We start from the raw sequence: 25,878 nt of genomic DNA on the forward strand, positions 1-25,878 counted from the left end.
TTTCAGGCTTATAAGTGAAAGGAACTTACTTTGAGTCTATGATGAGACTTTGGACTTTTGAGCTGATTCTGGAATGAGTCAAGACCTTGGACTATTGGGAGGGGATGACTGTATTTTTTATTGCGAGGACATGAGATTTGAGGAGGCCATGGATGGAATGATATTTGGATATTTGCCCCCTCCAAATCTCATATTGAAACCCCTATACCTAAGAATGAAGTTTTTGCTTCATCAGAAATTCTTGTGTTCAGCTTTAGTGGATGTCACAAAACAGGTTTTAATAGTGTTTATGTTAATATTCACTCCTTGTAGCAATGTATGAGACGTTTAGTGGCTCCACATCCTTGCCTACATTTGATATTGGAAGGTTCTTCTTTTAATTTTTTTTTTTCACTTAGCCATTCCAGTTAGTATGATACGGATTTACTGTGAATTTAGCTTGCATTTTCCTGTTGATTAATGACGCTGAGTGCATGTATATGTGCCTAATGGTATTTGGATATCCTCTTTCATGAAGTCTCAAGCTTTGGTATACTTTGTACTGATTCTTTGAAGTGTTTTGTTTATATAGGAGACTGGATTTACCTTTTACTGCCTTATTAATTACATCTGATGAACAGAAATTTTAGTAAAGTCTGGTTTGTCAAAAATAATAATACAAAACGACTGAAATGTGATCCCCAGTGTTGGAGGTGGGGCCTGGTGGGAGATGTTTGGGTTATGGGGGTAGATCCCTCATTAATAGCTTGGTGCCCTCTTCATCGTAACAAGTGAGTTCTTGCTTTGAGTTCATAAAAGATCTTGTTGTTTAAAAGAGTGTGGTACCTCCCCACTTCTCTCTTGCTTTCTCTTATCATGTGATGTGCTGAGCACCCCCTTTGCCTTCCTTTGTGATTGAAGATTCCTGGGGCCTTACCAGAAGCCAAGAGATGCTAATACCATGCTTGTACAACCTGCAGAACTGTGAGCCAAATAAATCTCTTTTCCTCGTAAAGTACCCAGCCTCAGGTATTCCTTCATAGCAACACAAATGGACTAACACGATGAGTTGCAGAGATGGGTTGTCCAGCAGAAGCTTAGCATGATTTGGAGTTTTACTGAGTGTTTTCAGGCTGTGCACCATAGAAGGGCAGGTGTACAGCCAGCCTGGCCTGCTCTGCAGCCACGTGGAATAAAGCCTGTTTGCTCCTCATGCCTGCCAAGGTAGCCAGTACAGAGACAAACTCTGACTTTGCAGTGGCATTTTAATTGAACCAAAAAGGTCAGCTTTCTAAAAAAAACACATATTTTACAGAGGGCCTTTTGCGCGTAGTGACTGAGGACTCATTCAAGAATAACAGGAGCCCAAGACTTCAGATAAACAAAAGGTTTTGTCACTCTAGACACAGCTTCAGTCTTCTACCTCCTGCTAGTAAGCCCATTTATATCAAAACAAATGAGAAACTTAATCTCAGTACTTTGTAAGGAAACCTTTTTTCTTTTGGTCTCAGATTTGGTTTGCTGTGCATGTCCTTTTTAAATGGCAGTGTTTAATAATGTTTATATTACCTTTGACCTTTCACTGACTGTTGTAGTTAAGTTCCAAGATGTGATTTCAAACCCAGTATTTGTAGGCTGCCCCTCCCTCCTTTGAGACTACTAACTTCCTCTTCTTAGAAGGTCTAATTCTCTTTCCAACCATCTTAATCAGTTCTAAGAAAGGAGCCTGTGGGGTAGCAGGTGGGAGTCGTGGTAGTAATATTTTATATTTACTGGTTGTGTAATTCACTTCTGATGTTACAGCTTCAGAACAACCTGATAAAGCAAAAGCTATGATTATATATTCCTAAATCAGGTAAAGTACTTTCCCCAAATTAGCCCTCAGAAAATAGGGCATCATCTTATATTTGAGTCTTTACAAAGACTATCCTATTATGGGGATTACGTCATTTGAAACCACAAAGTAGTTTAAGCAATTGTCCCAATGTTATGCACACAGATGGCTGTGATATAGGATTGTCTAATATTCAGGCATTTATGGTATTGTTTCCATTTTACAGATGAGGAAATTGAGACTTGGAGAAGGTAAATAATTTGCCCAAGGTCATACAGCTAGTAATTGGTACAGCCTGGATTGAAACCCAAGCATATTACCTTATTCCCACATCCTTATTATTACTCCTCTTGAGATTCTATCATCTGCCTTTAAAACATTTTCAATCTATGGAGTCACGGATTTTTTTTCTTCGTTATTGTCAAGGTTCCATTCTAAGAATAGAGAAGAGCAGAAAATGTATAAACATTCAGTTTGGAACCATGCTTTTATGGATAGCACTAGGAGGGTCTAGTCTAGTTTACCTTCCAAGCCAAAGTGGCACAGGGTTCTCCTTGCTTCATCTTGGGCAGATGACCACCCTGCCTCTCTTTGCCACTGATGGAGACTTTACTGCTTCCTGGGTCAGTCCCTTATCTTGGCTGATGGCTCTGGTTGTGAGGAGTTCTTCCTGACCACGAAGTCTTTATTTCTCATCCTTGCCCTCCCTTCCCCTTACTTTCTTCTTTTCCCCTTCCTTCTCCCTCCTTTACCTTCCCTAAGCATTTTATTTTAGAATAGCTTTAGATTTACAGAAAAGTTCCCAAGATAGTACAGAGAGTTTCTGTATACTCTTTATTGTTAGAATCTTATACTACTGTGGTGCATTTATCAAATATAATAAACTAACATGGGTACATTAACTATAAACTCCAGACTTCATTCAGATTTCATTAATTTTCCCCTAAAGTCCTTTTACTATTCCAAGAGGCCATCCAGGATACTACAATTACATTTAGTAGTTAGGTTATTTTTTAGTTTCAACTGGCATGTGATAGATTTTGGGTCTTTCCTGATTGTTCACGATCTTCATAATTTGGAGTACTGGCCAGGCATTTTGTAGAATGTTGCTCAGTTGGGATTTGTCTGATGTTTTTGTCATGGTTAGACTAGGGTTATGGGTTCTGGGGAAGATACTGGAAAGGTGAGGCACCATTCTCATCAAATCACATGAGGGAAGATGGCATCATCTTAGGGACATGATATCAATATGTTTTATCACTGGTTATGCTAAGGTAAAGATACACCTTCATTTTCCCTTCTAAAAATATTCTACTTTTAGAAGCAAGTCACTAAATGCAGCCCATATTCAAGGGATAGGGAGAATTAAGTGCTACCTCCTGAAGGTAAAAGTATCTACGTAGGTTACTTGGAATTCCTTAAGGAAGATTTGTCTCTTCCTCTACATTTATATTTATTAATCCAACCACTCATTTATATCAATATGGACTGACATATTTATTGTATACTTTGGGTTAAAATCAAATACTACTTTATTTATTTTGGGTTTCACGTTGTTCCAGCTTTGGTCACTGGGAAGTCTTACATTTGGCTTGTGTGTCCTTTTGACTTGTGCTTATCATTTTGGTTTGTTAGCACTTTCTCACTTTTAAAAAAGACTTTGCAGACTCATCTTGAATTTTCCTTTCCCCATCCCTAGAATCACTTCTCTGAGGATTCCTGTTTCCTTTTATTGGAGAATGATATTAGAAACTAAGATCTGGCCACTGGCTGTCATCATTGCTACTGTGTCAGCACTACTTCCCAGTGGACAGAGTAGGAAATACATGTATCCATGCCGGCCCATGTTACATGCATGTCTACAGTTATTTCTGGATTTGTCCATCTGTATCCACAATAAAGCTTTTCTTCTTTGAGCATTAAAAAAATTTTTTTTTAGAGACAGGGTCTTGCTCTGTTGCACTGGCACAATCATAGCTCACCGCAGCCCCAAACTTCTGGGTTCAAGTGATCCTTCTGCCTTAGCCTCTTGAGTAGCTGGGGCTACAGGCACATGCCACCATGCTCAGCTAGTTTTTTGTTTTATGTAGAGACAGGAGTCTCGCTATGTTGCCCAGGCTCTCCTCAAACTCCTGGCCTCAAGTGATCCTCCCCTATTGGCCTCCCAAAGTACTGGAATTACAGGCATGAGCCACCACACCTGGCCTTTTTTGAGCATTTATGTTTTGCTAAGTAGCCAGCAGTAAGAGTATGAATTGCTGCCCTCACAACAATGGTAAAGTTTTTAAAAAAAGAAAAGGGGGAGAAAGTGAAAATGGAGACCTGGGCATATCATGACTTATTGCCCAGCCATCCTCTGGTCAGATCATGTCATTTTAGGAAGAAGAGATCCTGAGAAGTTAAGGAGTTAGAGGAACAATCAGGGTTGGAATCTAGCTTTTTTGAAATAGAGTCTGTTTATTCCACCATCTCTGATGGCTCTTTAAGACTGGTCAATATTCCTGACTTTGTATTCAGATCAGTTATAGGCTTCGTGGGATGCATTAAACAGATTTAGAATGTAAGTTTAGAAATTGGTATGTACAACAGAATACTGATAGGGTATCACTAGTGAGAGATTTTATTCTCTTGCACGTATCTTAGACCAATGACTTGAAAATGAAGCTCTGAAGGCCAGATGTTAGTGAATGAATCTTTACAAATGATCATGATGATGATTCTATTCTGTTTTATAACTATATAAACTTTTTATAACTATATTTTAAAAAATCATTTCACTCTGGGGGGAGACCCAGAGGGCCCCTGTAGGATAGATGCTTTATGTATACACATAGTTTCTAGAAATGGGATATAAAGCAATGAAAGAATCTGTTTATTGTCATCTAAGGAGTTAGTGGTAGAGTAAACAGCAAAAATGAAAGCTGCAGCCTTCATGACCTTTCTTTAACAGGCCAACCACAGGACTCTTTTCTTTTAAATTACTTTTGGCAGCTTATAAAGCAAAGAAACACTTGAGAGTTCCTCTAGAGCAAGTTTGCCCAACCCATGATCCATGGGCTGCATGTGGCCCAGGATGGCTTTGAATGCAGCAGCCCAACAGGAATTCATAAACTTTCTTAAAACATTATGAGATTCTTTTGCAATTTTTTAAAAACTCATCATCTGTCATTAGTGGTAGTATATTTTATGTGTGGCTCAAGACAGTTCTTCTTCTAATGTGGCCTAGGGAAGCCAAAAGATTGGACACCCCTGCTCTAGAGAGACTCCTGAAGCTACAGGGCAGCCCTAGGGTGTCTTCAAAACTTTCGGGCCCCTGGTCCTTTGGAAGCATGTGTGTGTTTACACTTGGTAAATTGTGTCTTGTCACCATGTGACAGTAAAATCTCTGTTGCGTTCTTTTCCATTTTTACCTCGTCCATTCCAAGGACTGAACATTTTATTTTTCTATGGTACATTGTGAACATCCAAGATTTTTAGTGGAAATAAATGGTAACAGCTGTTTTTTGTGTATAAAATATAATCGTGAACCTTAACCTTGAGATGATCTATCCAAATTTTTCCAGGTGTGGAGATGGCTTGACTAGAAAAGCTCATTTTGGTAATCATTTCAGCACAGAACAACATTGAGCTGTTTGCTGTTAACTTTCTCTTCAAAAAGAGGAAGAGTTTCTATTGGTATTTCTTTATTCTAATATTTCCTTTTAACGTGACTTTTCCTATGTAAACTGTATCCACAATAAAGCTTTTCTTCTTTGAGCATTAAAAAAAATTTTTTTAGAGACAGTGTCTTGCTCTGTTGTGCAGGCTAGAGTGCACTGGCACAATCATAGCTCACTGCAGCCCCAAACTATGTGTGCATATTCATACACACAGACACACATCTTAAGATGTTGTTTCCTTTCCCGCTTTATTTTTGTTTATAGCACTTATTACTCTAATATACTACACTAGTCCCTGCTTATCTGCATGGGATATTTTCCAAGACACAAGACTGCCAGTAGATTCCTGAAACTATCCATAGTCCTGAATCCTGTATATACTGTGTTTTTTTCTATACATACCTATGATAAAGTTTAATTTGTAAATTAGGCACAGTAAGAGATTAACAATAACTAATAAAATTAGCACAGTTATAATAATATACTATACTAAAAGTTTTAGGAATGGGGTCTCTATCTCTGTCTCAAAATATCTTATTGTATGTAATATTTTTGGACCACAGGTAAGTGAAACCATGGAAAGCAAAACCATGGATAAGGGTGGGCTGCTGTTTATGTTTTACTTCTTTTGCTTTTTAATTGTTTTCTCTAACTAGAATGTAAACTCTATGAAAGCAGGGAATTTGTTTTGTGCACTGCTGTATTCCTAGACTAGTGCCTAGAACATACTAGGTGCTCAATGAAGGCTTCTGAATGAATAATGTAAGTTGCAAGTTGTATTAATTTGGCCCCTGATTTGAATTCAATTTGTACTGAATATAAATACAAAGTGTAGAGTTTTATCTTACAGGATTATTTTATATTTTAAGAGGAGTTAAATCATGTTATTTAAGATGAGGATTTCTGTATCCACCAAAAATCTCAGAATTTATGATAGAAATATGTACAGTTTCTGGGAACTTATACAGTTACTCCAGTAATACAGTGCTATTATCACATTCAAAGAATTTTGAAATCCTCTGCTAAATATCACTCGAGAAGTTGTGGAAGATATAAAGGCAATTTTTTTTAATTTAATGCGAGTTATCTACTGACTCACTCAAAGAAATTTTGAACCCTAAGTGACCATTACCCTGTGTGATTCTGTATTTTATTCATCAGATTTAGCAGAAAGTGACTTTTTGTTGTTTTAAAAAGTATTCTGGCTAATATTTGCTGATATAGAAACTATTATAAAGAATATGCTGGAAAATCCGAGGTGATTCCTCTGAAGTAGTGTCAGCATTCATTTGGATATATAGATGCTGCCATTTTTGTTTTTTTGTTAAATAATATTATCTTACAAATATACTATTTTTCTTTAAAATTTCAAGTGTCTGAAGTACTTACTTTTTTTTCTTTAAAATTAATGGACTCCTATTTGTTTAAGCAATGTTAAGATGATATAATGGAACCTACAACTTGACTGGCCATTTTATAAATTAGGACTTTCAAAACAAAAACTCTGATGCCAAACTTCTTGTAGTATTCTCTCCAGGACAAGAAACACACAAATAAAAAGTGATGCAGTCAGTAAATATCATATACAGACTTGTTTGAAAGCTATCATTCGACTAATGTAATCCATAAATTATGTCTTTATACAAGATTGACATATTTTCATATCATTTTTTATTTTAGAGCATTGGGGAGTCAGCAATGTCCGTTGTGTTAAATCAGCTGCTGCCCATGATTAAGCCTGTAACCCAGAGAACCAACGAGGACTACAGCCCTGAGGAACTGCTGATCCTTCTCATATATATTTATTCTGTCACTGGAGAGCTCACGGTAGACAAAGACCTGTGTGAAGCAGAAGAAAAAGTCAAGAAAGCATTGGCTCAGGTCTTCTGTGAGGAATCTGAATTGTCACCTTTGCTGCAAAAAATTACGGGTGAGTGTCTAACAGAGATACGGGACACAAACATCACTGATACACGAAACAGGTTTCAAAATAAATACTGTTTTGGGAAGAGGAGGTAACCATCTTCACTGGAGTTGTTTGGAATTTCATGAGGCCTGATGAATGCTAGCCAGCCTATAGCAACAGTCCCCAACATTTTTGGCACCAAGGGCAGCCATCAGGGGACAGGGATGGAGGTGCATGGTTTCATGATGAAACCGTTCCACCTCACATCATCGGGCATTAGTTAGAGTCTCATAAGGAGCATGCAACCTAGATCCCTCATATGTGCAGTTCACAGTAGGGTTCACACTCCTATGAGAATCGAATGCTGCCGCTGATCTGACAGAAGGCGGAGCTCAGGCAGTAATGCTTGCTTGCCCACTGCACACCTCCTGCTGTGCCCGGTTCCTAACAGGCCATGGATGGGTACCTGTCTGCAGCCCAGGGTTGGCGACCCCTGGCCTATAGGATTAGAGGTTTCCACTGCAGTATTTTTCTGCAATGGCATGGTAGTGACATGGCCTCTCTTCTAATTGCGTGTCTAATTAATATTCCTTAGAGCCTAGACCTTGTTAAAATAGCAAAATACAGAGAGTATTATCTGTAAGGAAAAATAAAATGTAGTACATCCTATTCAAAGAGTTTCCTATTGATATATTCTCTGTGAGATTGTCATTTCAAACTTTAAAAACTGTTTCTTTGAGATGTTACACAATATTATAGGATTGGAAATTGCCATTTTCAGTAGTGTTTTTATATATTATATATATATTATATATAAAAAATATATATATTCCAATTTCCAATGTATATATACCTGTGTGTGTATATATATACACACCTGTATCTATATGTCCAGTATATATATCTGTATGTGTACAGATAATATATATCATATATAAGTCCATATATATACATGTATATGTATATATACACATGCACACACACATGTGTGTATATATAACATATATACTTATATATACACACACATGTATACACACATATATTACATATGTGTGTATGTGTATTTTTTTTTAATTAAATAGAGATGGGGCCTCACTGTGTTGCCCAGGCTGATCTCAAACTCCTGGGCTCAAGCGATCCTCTCTCCTTGGCCTCCCAAAGTGCTGAGATTACAACTGTCAACCACCATGCCCAGCCTTATATTTTGACTTTTCTTATTTTATTTTGAATTTGAATTAATTGGTATTATCCAGAATAATACCTAAACATCCCAGTAAAGTAGGTTCTGCTAATTTTAGGGAAATATGATTAAACATCATAAAATCTAACTACCTTCACTTCCAATAATAACTGCAATATAACTCATGAAGGCATTCATGTTATTTTGTATCAAATTCATTATTTATATTTTGTGTAAAGCTAATTTCCATGCGTATGGATTGAGCCTGTGTCTATCTGAAAGTAAGAAGTTATTAAAAGTTCTATGTGAAATGTGAGTACTTTAAAAATGTACCACATTTCCATTCATTTGCTGGTGTGTGTATGTGTGTGTATGTTTAGGTGTATGAAGACTTCTTCATTCAGGAAGTTGCAGCTGAGGCCGCTTATATATCCTCCATCTTTTCCTCTTGTCCTCTGTTGGGCCTCTCTGGGAGAAGTGTCCAGACTTCTCGGGAGCAGAATGTGCAGCTGTAAACCTTAGTCTCTCATGCATGTGAACTTTACTTTGTGCCCACTGTTGACCTTTCTTATGGTTGGTTATAGAAAATGAAACCCTGTCAAGATGGGAATTGAATGAAGTTTCCACAGAAATGAAACATTTTCTTGCTTAGTATAAAACCTATTTGCCAACTTAAAATCCTTTTAAGAAAAACTTAAAGCCATTTCATTAAGTATAACACTATGTGTGATTGCATGTGTTTGGCCATCAATAAATATCAACTTAGAAAGTTTTAATATGATTTATACAGTGCTTGGAAGAGTAGGTTCGAATGCTAGGAGCATTTAATTAAAAGTTATTCCTAAGAAGCATAATTTTGGAAACAGATAACAAGATGACATGTTTTAACCTAGGTTATTTGGATAGCTTTTTAAAACATTTATATGTTGCTATGGTACTTTTGGAACTGAAATCATGCTGTAAGAATATTCATTTGATATTCACTCAAGGTGTTCATTGGCCAGCACTTCATTTTTTAATTAGTTTCTCTATTTATGGTTGCTTAGGATATTGCATGTTCTTGCTTTTAAAATACTTCTGTGCATTCGTACTAATATTAGGAAAATTTGTATACTCAGAAATTAAAGATTAAAAATTAAGAATTTGTGGAAATTTTAGCATATTTTTAAGTTTTAGAGATATCTTATAATACTAAGTACACACTGCAGCTTAGATTAACTTTGGATATACACTTTAAACAGGGCAAAGAAGATGTCAAATAAATTTGACATATTCAAACTTACCACTGGAACACACACACACATTTTTTCAGCCCTTGTGAAGACCAATAGGACTTTATTTCTGAAGATAGACTTACTTGGCCAGTATAGGCATATCTCTTACTAAGTATATTGAGAAATCAAAAATGTACTGAAAAGAAGCATTTGTGTTTTCACTTAGCTGCTGAAATGATTATTGATTTACATCTCAGGATAAAAAGCATAGTATTGGGGCAGTGGTGATTCTGACTCGGTCTTGTAGAATAGGAAAGGATATCCCAGTATATATTGGAAAACTGAATTGCCTTCCAAATGTGCTTTGTGTGTGCTGGAACTAGGTTAGCCTGGCTTTTACAGCGAACTTGCCTACAGTTTGCTGTTGGAAAGTTGGCATAAGGTTTGCACTCATGTTATTCTGATGTACAGTTTTGGCTTTCTTGTTACTGAGTGGCAAAATTTATTGTATGCCTCATGCACATTTTGTGGTTGATGAAAATTTGGTTAAAAAGAATTATTGAAAATAAGGAATTGATTAACAATTGAATAACAATTCTACTTTCTATATAGTGCTTTAGTTTTATAGGTTTGGATAATCCTAAAAGACACATTTCTGAACACCAGCTCCAAGTGTTGATATCTGAAAGATCAAAATCCCTAAAGCCTAAGTTCCTGACATCTAAAATCCTGAAAATCACAAACACAGGGTAGTTGAATCATGTTTGGTGGAACCATTTTCTTGTTATTGTCTTTATTTGGAAATTAAGTATGGTTTAAGAAGATGTGCATGGTTGTCAAGTTGACAAGGGGTGGACTTGTGGACTTAATTTTACTTGTCAACTTGACTGTATTAAAGAATACCTAGAAATCTGGTAAGACATTATTTTGGGTGTGTCTGTGAAGGTGTTTCCAGAGGAAATGAGTGTGTGAGCCTGAGTGGATTTGGTGGGGAAGATCAACCCTCGGTGTTGGTGGGCAGCATCCAAACAGCTGGGGCCGGGATAGAACTATAATAATACAGAAAGCAAATTGGTCTTTCTCTGAGAGCTGGGACAGACTTTTCTTTTGCTGCCTTAGACATCAGAACTCCAGGCTTGCTGGACTTTAGACTCCAGAACTTACATCACTGATCCCCAGAACCGAGGCTTCTTCAGCCTCAGCCATGTTACCAACATCCAGTATAAATTGGAGGTATAAAATGTGTAGAGACTTTCAAAGAGTTCTAACTGATTTAATGTTTTTTTTTTCAAATTTGACTCCACAAATGTACATTATCACAACATTGACTTTGTGTGTAAGCATTGTACATGTATATAAAAGCATTGAAACTTCCTCAGTAAATGAAGAGGTGTCCTTTTCATACATCTGCACTTGTGAAAGACAAAATTTCTCAAAATCTTGGCTCTTGTGGGTAGTGACTCGTTGTGTGTTTTGTTTTGTTTTTTTCCTGTCTCAGCCATTTTGGTTTTTGATCAATCTTGTCAAAAGACAAGAGGTTGTTCATCATAGTAATTCAGATGATTGCAGTTACTTAAAGCTGGGTGCACACAATTACCAATTAGAGGGATATATGTATACATTTCCCTTTTTGACCCTATTTCTCTATAAATATATTTCCTCTCATCTTAACTGTTATACCTCTGTGACTGTCATTAGTATACCTGAGTGTTTATGCTTACAAAAATATAGATTATCATTGGCTGTTTTATTGTGTAAAGTGGCTTATGGAATGTTCTGTCATGTTGTTTATCAAATAAATCACCTTTTAAAAATGTAAATATCATTAAAGATTAAAAAATTTTTTTTCCAGAATTATACTTTTAGGATTGCAATGTTTAGGATTTCAGCTTTAGGGCTTCTGATCTTTTAGGATTTCAACATTAAGGATTAGGGAGTTCAGGACTGTATCTTTTGGGTATATGATTGGCTACCCTCCATTACCATCTTAACTGTTGATAGGATCAAGAAAGTAACCATTTTTGTATACTAAAAATTTAAGTGTGCTAACATCACCCAACTGATAAACAGTAGAGCCTGGAATTGAGCCCAGGTATTGTGGATCTGTAGCCCATGTCTTTAAACATGATATTCTAAACCTGCCACAACCTCACCTGTGGTAACCATTTCATGTATTATATTCTGTAACTCATGTTTGCTTACATATATCGTTTTATGCCGTGCATGCTCAACCATCCCATTATGTTCTTGTATTCTGAACAGAGAATTAATATTCTGGTTAATATGTTAGATATTGCCTATGCTTATTAATCTGTCTGTATTAGCTACTTATAGATCTTGCCATACCTCCCTATTTTTATGAATGCATCCTCTTTAGTTTCTGCATTGTTATAAAGAAATTAAAGTATCACTTCAAGCCATTGAAATCTATTGGTTGCCCAGCTTTCTAAAACAAGGCTAGGAAACTTAAATTTTATTTTAATAATATCTCTTGATGGTGATTGCCCTGTGGATTAAAATTTTTATATATATATATATATATATTAGCATTTTTGGTGTTCTTTTTATTTTACTCATACTATTTTTCTTTGGACTCAATCACAATAACAGAATTAAAGATCAAAGTGTAAAAGTTAAAGACCAGTACAGATTCAATAATTATTCTTTTCTACATACTGTGTTTAAATGATATCCCTTTTTCTTTTTGTTCTTTTTTTATTTTTTATTTTTTTAGTATTTATTGATCATTCTTGGGTGTTTCTCGGAGAGGGGGATTTGGCAGGGTCATAGGACAATAGTGGAGGGAAGGTCAGCAGATAAACATGTGAACAAAGGTCTCTGGTTTTCCTAGGCAGAGGGCCCTGCCGCCTTCCGCAGTGTTTGTGTCCCTGGGTACTTGAGATTAGGGAGTGGTGATGACTCTTGAAGCATGCTGCCTTCGAGCATCTGTTTAACAAAGCACATCTTGCACCGCCCTTAATCCATTTAACCCTTAGTGGACACAGCACATGTTTCAGAGAGCACAGGGTTGGGGGCAAGGTTATAGATTAACAGCATCCCAAGGCAGAAGAATTTTTCTTAGTATAGAACAAAATGGAGTCTCCTATGTCTACTTCTTTCCAGACAGACACAGTAACAATCCGATCTCTCTTTCTTTTCCCCACACATCCCCCCTTTCTATTCGACAAAACCACCATCGTCATCATGGCCTGTTCTCAATGAGCTGTTGGGTACACCTCCCAGATGGGGTGGCGGCCGGGCAGAGGGGCTCCTCACTTCCCAGATGGGGTGGCCGGGCAGAGGCGCCCCCCACCTCCCAGACGGGGCGGCTGGCCGGGCGGGGGCTGCCCCCCACCTCCCGGACAGGGCAGCTGCCGGGCGGAGGGGCTCCTCACTTCCCAGACGGGGCAGCTGCCGGGCAGAGGGGCTCCTCACTTCTCAGACTGGGCGGCCGGTCAGAGACGCTCCTCACCTCCCAGATGGGGTGGCGGTCCGGCAGAGACACTCCTCAGTTCCCAGACGGGGTCGCGGCCAGGCAGAGGCGCTCCTCACATCCCAGACAGGGTGGCGGGGCAGAGGCGCTCCCCACATCCCAGACGATGGGCGGCAGGGCAGAGACGCTCCTCACTTCCTAGACAGGATGACGGCCGGGAAGAGGCGCTCCTCACTTCCCAGACTGGGCGACTGGGCAGAGGGGCTCCTCACATCCCAGACGATGGGCGGCCAGGCAGAGACGCTCCTCACTTCTTAGACGGGGTGGTGGCCGGGCAGAGGCTGCAATCTCGGCACTTTGGGAGGCCAAGGCAGGCGGCTGGGAGGTGGAGGTTGTAGCCAGCCGAGATCACGCCACTGCACTCCAGCCTGGGCAACATTGAGCACTGAGTGAGCGAGACTCCATCTGCAATCCCGGCACCTCGGGAGGCCGAGGCTGGCAGATCACTTGCGGTCAGGAGCTGGAGACCAGGCCGGCCAACACGGCGAAACCCCGTCTTCCCAAAAAATACAAAAACCAGTCACGCGTGGCGGCGCGCGCCTGCAATCCCAGGCACTCGGCAGGCTGAGGCAGGAGAATCAGGCAGGGAGGTTGCAGTGAGCCGAGATGGCGGCAGTACAGTCCAGCCTCGGCTCGGCATCAGAGGGAGACCGTGCAAAGGGGAGACAGAGACGAGAGGGAGGGGGAGGGGGAGAGGGATTTTCTTTCATCTGTTAAATATGTAGTTTACTTTTGACAGTTTCTTTAATTTCTGTATATTCTTCCCTTGTATGGAAAGGCAATACAAATCTCTGACAAAATGAAGCAAAACAAAACAAAAATTTAAGCATACTCAATGGCAGCATACTCTTTTACTTTTATTCTGTTCACTTTTTCATAGATACTTTTGAGGAGATTTCTAGCGTGGTGGGCAAAAATTCACTTTTCTACTCACACAAAATGACAAGGGTTGGCTCTCTGCTTTTCAATGGTAGGGAGCTGTAAAAAGAAAATTGGTACAGCCAAGTATGTTGATTAGTGTTATGCTTTCTCAGTCATGCTAAGTTCTAAGAGAGTATCAGTTTCAACATACGTTAGTGTTTGCATGGCAGTCACAAGAGAAAACAAAGAAAACCATTTGAATTTTCTTCAGAGAACGAAATCAAAACACTATTTTTAAAGATCTGTGTAAACTTGGAATGTCATCATATAGAGAGGTAATATCAAAAAAAGCATAGTGTTTGGATGTAGAAATTCTTGATTTAAAAGTCTGGGCTCTGCTGTCTTTCAGCAGTGAGTGTTAGTGGGCAAATCATCCATCCTTGAACCTTGATATAAACGTAACTGCCCTATTGACCATTCTTGATTTTGCTGAGAATAAAATGATGTTATGTGTGTTAACTAATGTTTGGTCCATCTAGTATTATAAATAGGCTATTTTTCTCCCACCACCATTATGATTTTGATAGCATCTAGCTGTCATATAGGGTAGTGCTTCCCCACCCTTTTCTCATCATGTGCATAGACAATGAGAATGTTTGCATAGTAGATTGAGGTAAGTGGACGAGACTCTTATGAACAAAGGCAACCAGCCCTGGGGGCTCTGGCCAGTCTAGGTCCTACCCAGTTGACCTGTGGACTGAGGTGAAGCAGCAGCTTGGCACACCTCTGACCTATTAGGAGCAAACCAATGCTTTAGGGTATATTGGTCAGATGGCTCTGAATCAGGAAACAAAGGAAAACAAGACTTTAATATTACTTTTTGACACAAAAAACTACTTTGGAAAAATTTGTCTTGCTAAACATGTTTTGTTATTACTCATTGATTTACTCACATTATTACTCATTGATTTTCCCTGTGTTTCTATAGGATCTTTAAAGTCCAGGTCAACAAGGGCTAGATCTGTTTAGGCTTAGTGTAAAGCTAGAGAATGAATAACTCAAAGTATCTATGCAGTGGTTCATGATAGAGGCATGATAATACCCTAAGAACTGTAATTTACATTTATCAAACTCTTATTTTACTGTTGATAATTTGGGACTATCAATTACTATAGCTTTATATGCATTAGGATACCCAGTTGTATACAATGAAAACTTTACCATATTAGCATAACAACTGGGGTTTGTTTTTCTAAGCAAGAAGTCCAGACAGAATTCATGCTCTTTCTGACTTCCTCCTTCACTGTCCTAGGTGTGGTTTTTATCATCATGGTCATGCGCTGGATGCTTCCCCTCCAGGGAGAAGTGTCCATGCTTTGGGCAAGAAGTGAGGAAGGATGAAGGTAAAAGGCATATACTGGCCAAATCTGTCCTTTTTTATTAGGAAAACAATAGCTTTCTTGAAAACCCCACTCAGAAGACTTGCATCCTTGGCTAGATCTCGGTTTCATGGCAACCTCTGACTGCAAGAGAATCTGATGAGTGTATATTGTAACTGGGTGTATATTTGTCATAAACAAAGTAAGGATTCTGTTAGAAGATAGAAGGTGAAAATGTACATTAGGTAGGAAACTTGTATTTGCTACAATTACAGACTTCTCTAACAGAGGAAATTCTAAGGCAAGATACTGTGAGTTGGAGTGATGCCCAGTGTTTTAATATTACAGTTATAATATTAAAATTTTTTACAGTGTATACTGAAATAATGATCTATTGTGTGCTGGACTTATATCATAAACATTCTCAGATTATCAATATTTATTGACCACATTTATGTACCTAGCATTAGTCTAAGCTCTCTAAGCATTGAAACCCTGGGACAGTGGTAATAGAATGTAGAGGCTCTGAGCACAGGATTCGGAGTCAAGTGGATCTGGGTTCTGGTTTTGACTCTGACTCTTAGTAGTTGTGTGCTGATTTCCATAAACTTGCATGTCTAATAAATGTAGCCCAAATATCTGAATTCAAGTGAAATGTATCTGTAATACGAACTTCTCTTTGGGAGAATTTATTTGCAGATACACTACTAGTTTTTCAAACATGGTTTGGGACAGACAATATGGTATTGTGTCTAAATCTGGAAATGGTAGAGTTAGTTTTCATTGTGTTTTCAGGTTTTCCATGGCAATTCTTTCCTTTAATCCATCAAAGTATACTTTTTGGGAGTTTTGTGGATGTCTGGGTTTTTATGGTAGGTAAAAGGAGTCATAAGGCATAATATTATTGTGTTTTATTGATGAAAATGTTCTCAACAATTATCTAGTCTATTCGCTCTGCTCATGAGGACAACAAGGTTAATTGAGGCCACAAAAGGTTATTTGACTTGCCTCAAATCACCAATCATAGCCTGTTCAATGAGGGGATAGGACTAAGGTTTGTGTCTCCCAATTCCCAGTCTAGAATTCCTTTTACTAGACCAGTGATTCCCAACCTTTGGCTTACGGATCCCTGGGAAAACGTAAGATTTAGTGCAAAGGTTCACTGCTTCATGTGTGCTTTATGTATCATCCATGAACTAAATATTACTCTCGCATATAAATATACAAATATTTGTAGATACAGTTGTGATTTATAAAAGATAAATTTATTTAAAGACAGTGCTGAAGTTGCATAATTTTTTCCCATTTTTCAATTAACAGGTATCAAAAGCATAATTATATTGTGTCTTCATACTTTAAAAATGGTTGAAATCATGGGTTAGCACAGGAATCTCAAACTCAGGTATTTACAGAGGCTAGCAAGAAATATAAATAAGTAAAGTAGGTTAGGTTTTGGGGAAACAACAGTGAAAATGCAATGATAAATGGCAGGGATGTATAGTCTTACTAAAAGGGGCAATAGGGAGTGGTGGAGACTGTGTCAAACTGGAGATCCTCTTTTTTTTTTTGAGATGGAGTCTCGCTCTGTTGCCAGGCTGGAGTGCAGTGGTACAATCTTGGCTCACTGCAACCTCTGCCTCCTGGATTCCAGCGATTCTCCTGCCTCAGCCTCCCGAGTAGCTGAGACTACAGGCACGTACCACCATGCCCAGCTAATTTTTCGTATTTTTAGTAGAGATGGGGTTTCACCATGTTGGCCAGGATGGTCTCAATCTCTGATCTCTTGACCTTGTGATCCGCCCACCTCGGCCTCCCAAAGTGCTGGGATTATAGGCGTGAGCCACCACGCCTGGCCTGAGATCCTCTTATTTTTGCCAGGGAAGCATGAGTCTGGTATTGCCATCTCTCAAGAAACCAGGAATCTGGATTTTTAAAAATTTGAAATCACCAAAGTTTAAGAAATTGGTTTATTTTCCAAAACATTACATGAGTCAAAGAAATCTTATTGGGGGACAGAATTCAGCTTGTGGACTTAACAATTTCCAGTCTTTATTCTAGAGCCCCCGCCTTAGGCATTGATTACAGAGGAATGCTTTTGAATTTCTAACTCTAGAAATTATTAGAAATCTAAAAGATCTCCAGATGGATAAAATGATGCCCTGTACTTTTATCAGAAAGCAAGGGAAACTACCCAATGATCTCCTTTTTTGATTACTTTTAACTAAAAAAAAAAAATTACATTTGTTTACATTTTAATCTGGCTTAAGTTTACTAGTGATGTAGAATAGGTTTTTTTTTTTTTTTTCAAATAGATTCTATAAAGTTACCATTTAAGTGGAAGTAGGCTTCTCATAGAACTCTGTCTATTGAACAGAAAAGGCTGAGAGGCAGTTTTGGGTTAAATACAAGGCAGACATCTCTGGAAACTAAAGCCAGCTAGAACGTCTGATTTACTCCATGAGAAGAGCTTCCCAGCATGAGGAACTGACTGACACTGGGCCTTCTGCATTGGTAGGAATTGCACTAATTGAGTTCTAGGTCTTTAAGAAACTAGAATGTGAAAAGTAAGTTTTATGGAAAAGTGTGAGGCTCTCCTCATGTTCTGTCAAGATGGTATGTTTTCTAGCTACAGCTATATCTGTGCTTCCTTTGCTATTTAATTCCCAAAACTTTGACATAAAATAATGGTATAGAGATTCCTGTTACTCGAATTGGAATAATCAAAAGCTTCACATTTATTTGCATAAAATGTATAAATTACCTTTGTAGTGAACCACGCTTTTTAAAAATTATCAACTTTTTAAAAATTTTGATTTTAGTTCTTCTCTAAATTTTTTCTTCTCTATTTTTCTCACCTGTTCATTACCTTGTTTAAATTCAACCATGTATAACAAATGAGGAAAGACAGGTCTGGTTTAAAAAGCACTGTTTTTTTAAAAATTTTATTTTATTGTGATAAGAACACTTAACATGAGATCTACCCTCTTAAGTTTTGAAGTGTACAAGTACGGTATTGTTAACCATAGGCACCATGTTGCACAGCAGAATAAGTAGAATAAGTTCTACTCTTTCACCTTACATACCTGAAACTTTATGCCCATTGATTAGCAAGCAACTCCCCAGTTCCCCTCACCCCAGCCCTGGGTAACCATCATTTCACTCTTTGATTCTATGAATTTACCTATACCTCATATAAATGGAATCACACAGTATGTGCCCGTCTGTGACTGGCATATTTCACTTACTGTAATGTCCTCAAGGTTCATCCATGTTGTCACATATTACAGAATTTTCTTCTTTTTTAAGGTTGAATGAATAGTCCATTTTTTCAAAGAGATATTGGCATTCTGATATTCCCTGAAGCACTATTCATAATTGTCAAGCTATGGAAACAACCTAAATGTTCATTGACAGACAAATGGAAAGCAGTGTTCTTAAAGACACTGGGAAGGTAGGCATAGTCTAGTGAGCTTTCAATTGGGGTTCTCTTACATTCCCCACTAGAAATCTAACAGAGCAGAGTCTTATCAACTGTGAATGAGGAAGGAGTTGAGGATTTGTTTTTCCTTGGGTTGTGGAAGGCAGCTCATGTTAATGTCTTTAGCTCTAGTTTCCAAAGGAAACCATGTATGTATTCTTATCCATAGTAAAACAAGACCACATTCTACAACCAGTAATAAAAATCTATTTGCAATGGTTTGTTTATGTTATCTCTCTTCTTTGGAAAAGTCTGGGTCTAATGTAGACCATATAAAATTATTATTGTTCTTCATGGCTACCACTTAATTATAAAAGCTTTCATCTCCATTAGCACAAGGCATGGACATTTTGTTTATTATGTTTGAGAAGTTATGTCTTTCAAACAAAGCATTTTTCATACTTAGCCAAGTAATTTTCTCCAGCCTTGTAGAAAGTGAGTCTTCTTTATAACATATGAAGTACTTCCAAACAGAGAATTTTTTTTTTTTTTTTTTTTTTTTTTTGAGATGGAGTCTCACACTGTCACCCAGGCTGGAGTGCGGTGGCGCGATCTGGGCTCACTGCAAGCTCCGCCTCCCGGGTTCACGCCATTATCCTGCCTCAGCCTCCCGGGTAGCTGGGACTACAGGCACCCGCCGCCACACCCGGCTAATTTCTTGTATTTTTAGTAGAGACAGGGTTTCACTGTGTTAGCCAGGATGGTCTCGATCTCCTGACCTTGTGATCCACCCGCCTCGGCCTCCCAAAGTGCTGGGATTACAGGCATGAGCCACCGCACCCGGCCTCAAACAGAGAATTGTAAAAGACAAGGAGCTAATAAGAATTTTTCCTCTTATGCTTCCCTTATTATCACCTCTGCATTCTTCTCTCATCCCACAGTTTTTCCTCAGTAATTCATCAAATTTCAGGATATGTATACCTGCATATTTCTGCTCCTCAGGACAGTATTCCAGTTGAAAGACAGTTTTCAGGATTTTGAAAATCTTTTCCTTGAAAAATTGTCCCTTAAACCTTAAGCATACCTCCTGGCTTGGTGGTGACAAGGATGTTGCTATGGCAACTGGAAGACTGATTCTACACGTCCATCACCAGCTTTCATGTCACCCACACTTGAATGAAAATTTTAACTCATTACAGTAAGTGAAAGTGTACAAAACAATGACTGTCAAATCCACCCACTCAGCTAAAAGAAAACTTCAGGGTGTAGGGGAAACACTCATTTCAGAAAGGATTTTGCCTAATCTCTTGTTTCTAATTTAAATATTCTCATTTATTGTGCCATGCCAGCATTAGACTTTTCCATTACAGAATACATCTTCATTTCTAGTGTTTCAGATTTGTTATTTCAGGGCTGCCAAAACAAAACAAAAGAAAACAAAAAACAGCTTTAAATACTTGTTTTCTATTGTGGTTTGCAACGTTGTTTGGTATAATAGGGTCTATTTTTTCTCTTGATTTCTAAGATTTCTGCTGGAAACTCTGACGAAGAACATATGTCTGCCAAAATCACTCCCAGGAGAAATGTTGGAACCGTTATATTTAGTTTTACTATCCAACATATTAAAATAGTTACCCATAGCACATATTACTAAACACTGTATCAGTGAAGTTTAAGATGTTTAATACATATTTAAAATATATCACAAGCTATGTAGAAAGATACTTAGAGCTTCCTATTGAGGTAGCTAACTAGTTAAGTAATTTGCTAACATATTAAAGGATCACTACAAATTACTTTCTCCAGTACTTAATTTTTCCATGCCACATCACAAAAATGATTATTCTTATCTGAAACACTGGAATGAATCTTCTTCTACTAATATTTATATGTGTACAAATGCATGACACATACTGTCCATATCACCAATTTTTATGACAATGCTGGCAGTAATAATTGTGTTTGTAATTATTCAATGAATTGTTTAAGAGATTAGCTATTACTGACTCTTGTTAACTCTACATTAGATACAATACATATTTCTCAATCATGAAAGAGAAGAGATGGAATGCATGGAACACAAGAGTAGTTTTCTTGAACACAAAGCTATGGATCAAATTGGAGAGATGATGTGATGTGGTGGAAAAGAGCACAGCGGGGAGGAGGCCGAATTTTCACTCCTAAGTATGCCCACAGTTGTGTAACCTGCAAGTCACTGAGCTTGCTGCAGACTCAGTATACTCATCATAAAATGAGAATCTTGTTTTAGACAAATCTAAGATCTCTTCTTTCTCTGCCATTCTATGGTTCTAGCTTCATATGCTTTTTATTTTTATCTGAATCAATATACTCCGTCATCCACTTCCAAATCAGCTCTTCCTCAGTACTGTCTGTCTTTTTCAGGGTCACACCATCATCTCAGGAGGGAAGCAATGGAGTCATTGACTCACCTTCACCCCCATGGTAGGCAGCACCTCCCTGCAGCCCATTTCTGTTTCCTTTGATACACTGTTCAGATCTCTCTAAAGATGCCTCTTTATCTCAGACACCCATTGGCCCATGGCCTTCTATCTGACATCTCTGACTCGTTGCATACCCACCGATTCGTCCTGCATACTGATCCCAGGCAACATTCTTAAATATAATTTTATATTTTAATGCCTTTAAGCTTTTTTATCTATTATTACAGTAATAAATTCTCATTGTCGAAAATTTGGAATCATAAAGAACAAAGTAGAGCCCACATATAAATTTCATTTTGTTGGTACTGCCTTTTTCCTTTTTTTCTGCTGAATCATTCATTTTATGCTTAATGATTTAAAATCAGAGCACTTGGATTATTACAGTTATTAATTCTTAGTCATATATTTTGCTAATATGTTTTTCTGGTTGGTGTTTGCCTTTTATATTTGCGTGTAGATAGAGATATTTGCCAGAGATAGAGCTATATTTAGGAGAGTTGGGGCAGGCGCCAAACAGCATGATCAGTGTTCTCTGCATCTTCTTCCTTTTAGTTATATTCTCTGCATTTTTAGTTAGTGTTCTATGCATTTTCTTCCTTTTAGTTATTGACCTCATCCTTTCCTATCACAACTGCCTCTGTATAACCCCTCATCACCCCCAACCACTTTTGGTTTATGTCATTCTAGAATAGCAACCCATGAAAAAAGAGGGTTTTTTCTTCCAGAGGTTGTAAATCAGTCCCAGGAAAGGAAGCTGACTGACCTTCAGTCACTTGCCAGGGGGATGGGATACCCTTTGGCCAAACCAAAGTCGTGTGGCCATAACTGTGTGTGTGTAGAGGGAGAGGGGAGATGGGGGAAGGGATTTGAAGAAATGGTCAGTGGGGTAGCACTGCAATTGGCAGTCCCACAACTGCCACTTAGATTGACAGTTGGAGTGATTCCACAAAGGAGGGGATACCAATGTACAAAAACTAGATACGTCTACCATAAGAGCATTCATTAAAGAACCAGGTTTATATCTCTGTATTTTAAAAATAGAGGTATCTTGTCTTCTCTCACAGTGAGTTTGATATTTTACTTATAAAGAGATGAAAATGTCACTGACATCTAAACAATTACTTGAAGATTTTTTGTATGCCTAACAATAATTGTATGGAATTTCCTCTAGTGTCTTAAAAACCTAAAAACAGTGTCTTAAAAACATCTCTCTTTATGTTTATAATTTCCTTTATGATGGATTATTTATAATTGGATTTTTCCTTATTACAGAAGTCATACTTTTTTATTTTAGAATACTTGAAAGATGTTATAGTTATTTTTAAAAATTTTTATAAATTTATGGGACACAAGTCTAATTTTGTTACATGGATATATTGTATAGTGGTGAAGTCAGGATTTTCAGTGTGATCTTTTGCTCTTTAATAAACACAGAATAAAATGTAAACTAATTTATAAACCCACTACCCAGAGAAAACCACTGTTAGTATTTTAATATGTACTTGGTAAACAGAAAGCCTGATCCCATATATGCTTTCCAGGTGAAGGTATCAGGTGGGGTTTTGTTTTGCATGTGTTTTGCAGTTGGTGTATTAAGGCCACCAGTGCCTAGAATAAAGAAGGCATGGATATACTGTCAACATAAAAATATTAAAACTAACATTGGAAAGGAAGTTGTTGACAATGTTGGTGCTGAATTTATGTCCCACATTCTAGGAGACATTATTGCATAAAAGTAAATTTATCCTTAATCAGAATGTAAAAAGGATCCTCTAATTTCAAAATGAGGTTCATTAGGATCTTGAATGGGAGGAAAAACATTTAGGTACAACCATTTCAGCCTAAAATTGCAGCAAAAAAATATTGAAAGAGATGCAACAGGCTCTAGGCTTTGACTTACATTATTTTATGATGTGAGAATGGAAGATTAACATTTTTAAAGCCAGAAGGAGAATGTATGTGTGCAACCATGCTGATATTGATTCATATTTTAAAATTTAGTTTTAAATGTAACCAATAATATAATTCCCACAGAAGCCTGACTTTTTAGGCCTTCATGTGTTGCTTGTTTATTCTGTCCTTAGCACCTGGACTGAATTGGTCCCAAGTGGAGTATTAATTTTCATTGAAGTGTTTACAAAATGAAGCCCCTTTCTCTATTTTTTTCTGTTCGTTTTTTTTTTGTTTTGTTTTGTTTTGTTTTGTTTTCTTTCAAGGTACACGCCTGAACTTTCCTGTCTGGCTCTTGAGTTGTTGCCAACCTGACAGAAAGCCAACTGGCAGAGGAAACTGATGAGGTGCAGTGTTCATTAGCAACTTACATTTCCCAACATGCAAAATGCTTTAGAGTTTTAATTTTTGAAGCTTTTTTAAAGCCAAATTATACTGTAAAATGACTAAACTCTTTATTTCCTTATTTGTGTTGTGGTAGTTAAGAAAAACAATTAAATCTGTACTGTTCTTCTCACATAGTGATGTACAATTTGGGGGTTCTTTTCCATACAAATCACCACCTTGCAAAGAATTCAATCTTTGGCCAAGAAAGTTTTCTTCATAGTTAAAATGTGATTGGATACATGCTAACTGGGAATGCACAGCCCTTCTGTGAAATCATAGAAACAGTGCACCACATAAACAATAACACTGTGGTTATAGTTCATAGTATTTTGGTCATCTCTTCCATGGATAACAAGTGAAGCACATATTTTCATATATTTTAAAAATGTAGGATGCTTTAAATTTTGTTCCCAGAAACATATTTCAAGGCACCAATTTATTCTGTAAATGTATCTTTATTATTTTTTTAAACTTTAATCTCTTGCTTACCATTCCCCTTCACCCCTCCTCCCCTCCGAACCTTACAGCTCTCCGAGAGAAATCAGAAAACATGCACATACTATATCTTATAACTGGTCACCTTGGGAGGCTGCACATTATATTCTTGATTATTTCAAGTTGTTCTCCTCGGAAACGCAGAAGCCCAGACAAATGACATCATTTGAGATGAGTACATGCCTTTAATTTTAGAAATGAACATTTAATGGCTTTTGACTTTGAGGTGATTATAGCATTTCAGAGCAGCAGCCCTTCCAGATATTAGAATGGAAGTGTTGAAGCTGTTATACATCAGGTCAGCTATATACAGAATTTAGAACAGAACAAAAGCCATCAGGATATATTTGTTGGAATTTTTTGATGGCGTATGTGCACGTAAAAATAAAAATATCAAATTCTTAATTACTTCCTTAGTATTATCTTTACGTTTTTTCTTGAGCCAATTTATGTCAAAATTTATTTTAATGTCAGATTCAACAAATGAAAACAATTCTGGGAACATGCATATATTAGATTTTTTATTGGCTTTTTTTTTTTTTTTAGGACATGGCCCTTGTTCTGCAATTTGATGGTGAAAAAAATCAGTATTTTGCTTAAAATAACAGAATAGCAAAAATGCACATGATTGGGCTAAAAAAAAAAACCAAAAAACTGGGTTATTACTCTCCAGAGTAGAGAGGAGCTAGAAATGGTTACCAAATAGTGTGCTACACCCACCATGTCCTCTCTGTCTGGACCAAAGTGACACACCCCTCCATATTGGACTTTTCAGAGCAGCAGAAGGTCGTTTTTCCATGGCCAGTTTCTTAGTCTGGAGGCCATTTTTTTCTTTCATTCCCTCTGTCCCAGACACAGGCCTTGCAGTTCCTTAAATATATTATACTGCCTGAGATACTAAGTGCTTGCAAGAGCAGTTCTCTGCAACTGATTCCCCAGCCCAGCCCAGCTAACCGTTTCCGAGCTCAGCTCAGACAACTCCTGAGATCAGCCTTCTCTGACCCTCCAGACCAGCTCAATGCCTCACAACCCCATTGTGTGTCGTAAAGTGAACAAAGTTTATTACCTATTTGTGTGTTACTTTGATTAGTGTCTGCCTTCCCTCCAGGATCATAAACCCTGTGAGTTTTGCTCAACGTTGTATCTCAAGCACCAGTTGTGCTGGGGGTTGGGGTAGGGGGTGCGCACATAGAAGACTCTTAATAAATATTTATTGCATGAATAAAGGAATAAGAAAGAAGCTGATTGCGTTTCAGAGTTTCCTCTGATGCTGTGCAACAGGGCAAATATGTTGCAAGTTTACCAGATGAACTTAGCTTTGGAGAATAGAAAGTTTGGTTGAAGAAGGAATTGGAACATCAAAGGAAACCATGAGTTTTGGATGAGAGTTTTTGAATCCCATTGTTTGAAATATAGTGAAGAAAATATTTCATGAAATGAAAACAAATCACATCAGCTGTTAGTGGAAATGTTGCTTTGTGTTTTAATATTTTTACATGTCCAGATTTTTAAATTCTGAAGTTTTGGGTTAAATTAGCTGTTTCTTTCTCTACTTCTTCAGGTTTTTTTCTTCTTTATTGCTTTTCTCTTCTTTCCTTTTGTCCCCACATCTTGTTTTCCTGGTCAGGTACTGAGCACTCCATTCAGCCAACATATGGAAT

General features: G+C 37.7%; 1 protein-coding gene across 2 annotated transcripts in view; it reads left to right on the plus strand.

The window, feature by feature from the left end:
* SCFD2 (sec1 family domain containing 2) overlaps nt 1–25,878 on the plus strand; it is a 503,171-nt gene that overhangs the window by 225,249 nt on the left and 252,044 nt on the right. For both annotated transcript variants that reach the window (XM_001148032.6, XM_063809641.1), the window contains exon 5: nt 7,153–7,402. In XM_001148032.6, coding sequence (XP_001148032.2) covers nt 7,153–7,402 — 250 coding nt within the window. The remainder of the gene's footprint in view (nt 1–7,152; nt 7,403–25,878) is intronic.

The sequence above is a fragment of the Pan troglodytes genome, chromosome 3 (assembly GCF_028858775.2).
Source record: "Pan troglodytes isolate AG18354 chromosome 3, NHGRI_mPanTro3-v2.0_pri, whole genome shotgun sequence".
NCBI classification, from domain to species: Eukaryota; Metazoa; Chordata; class Mammalia; order Primates; family Hominidae; genus Pan; species Pan troglodytes.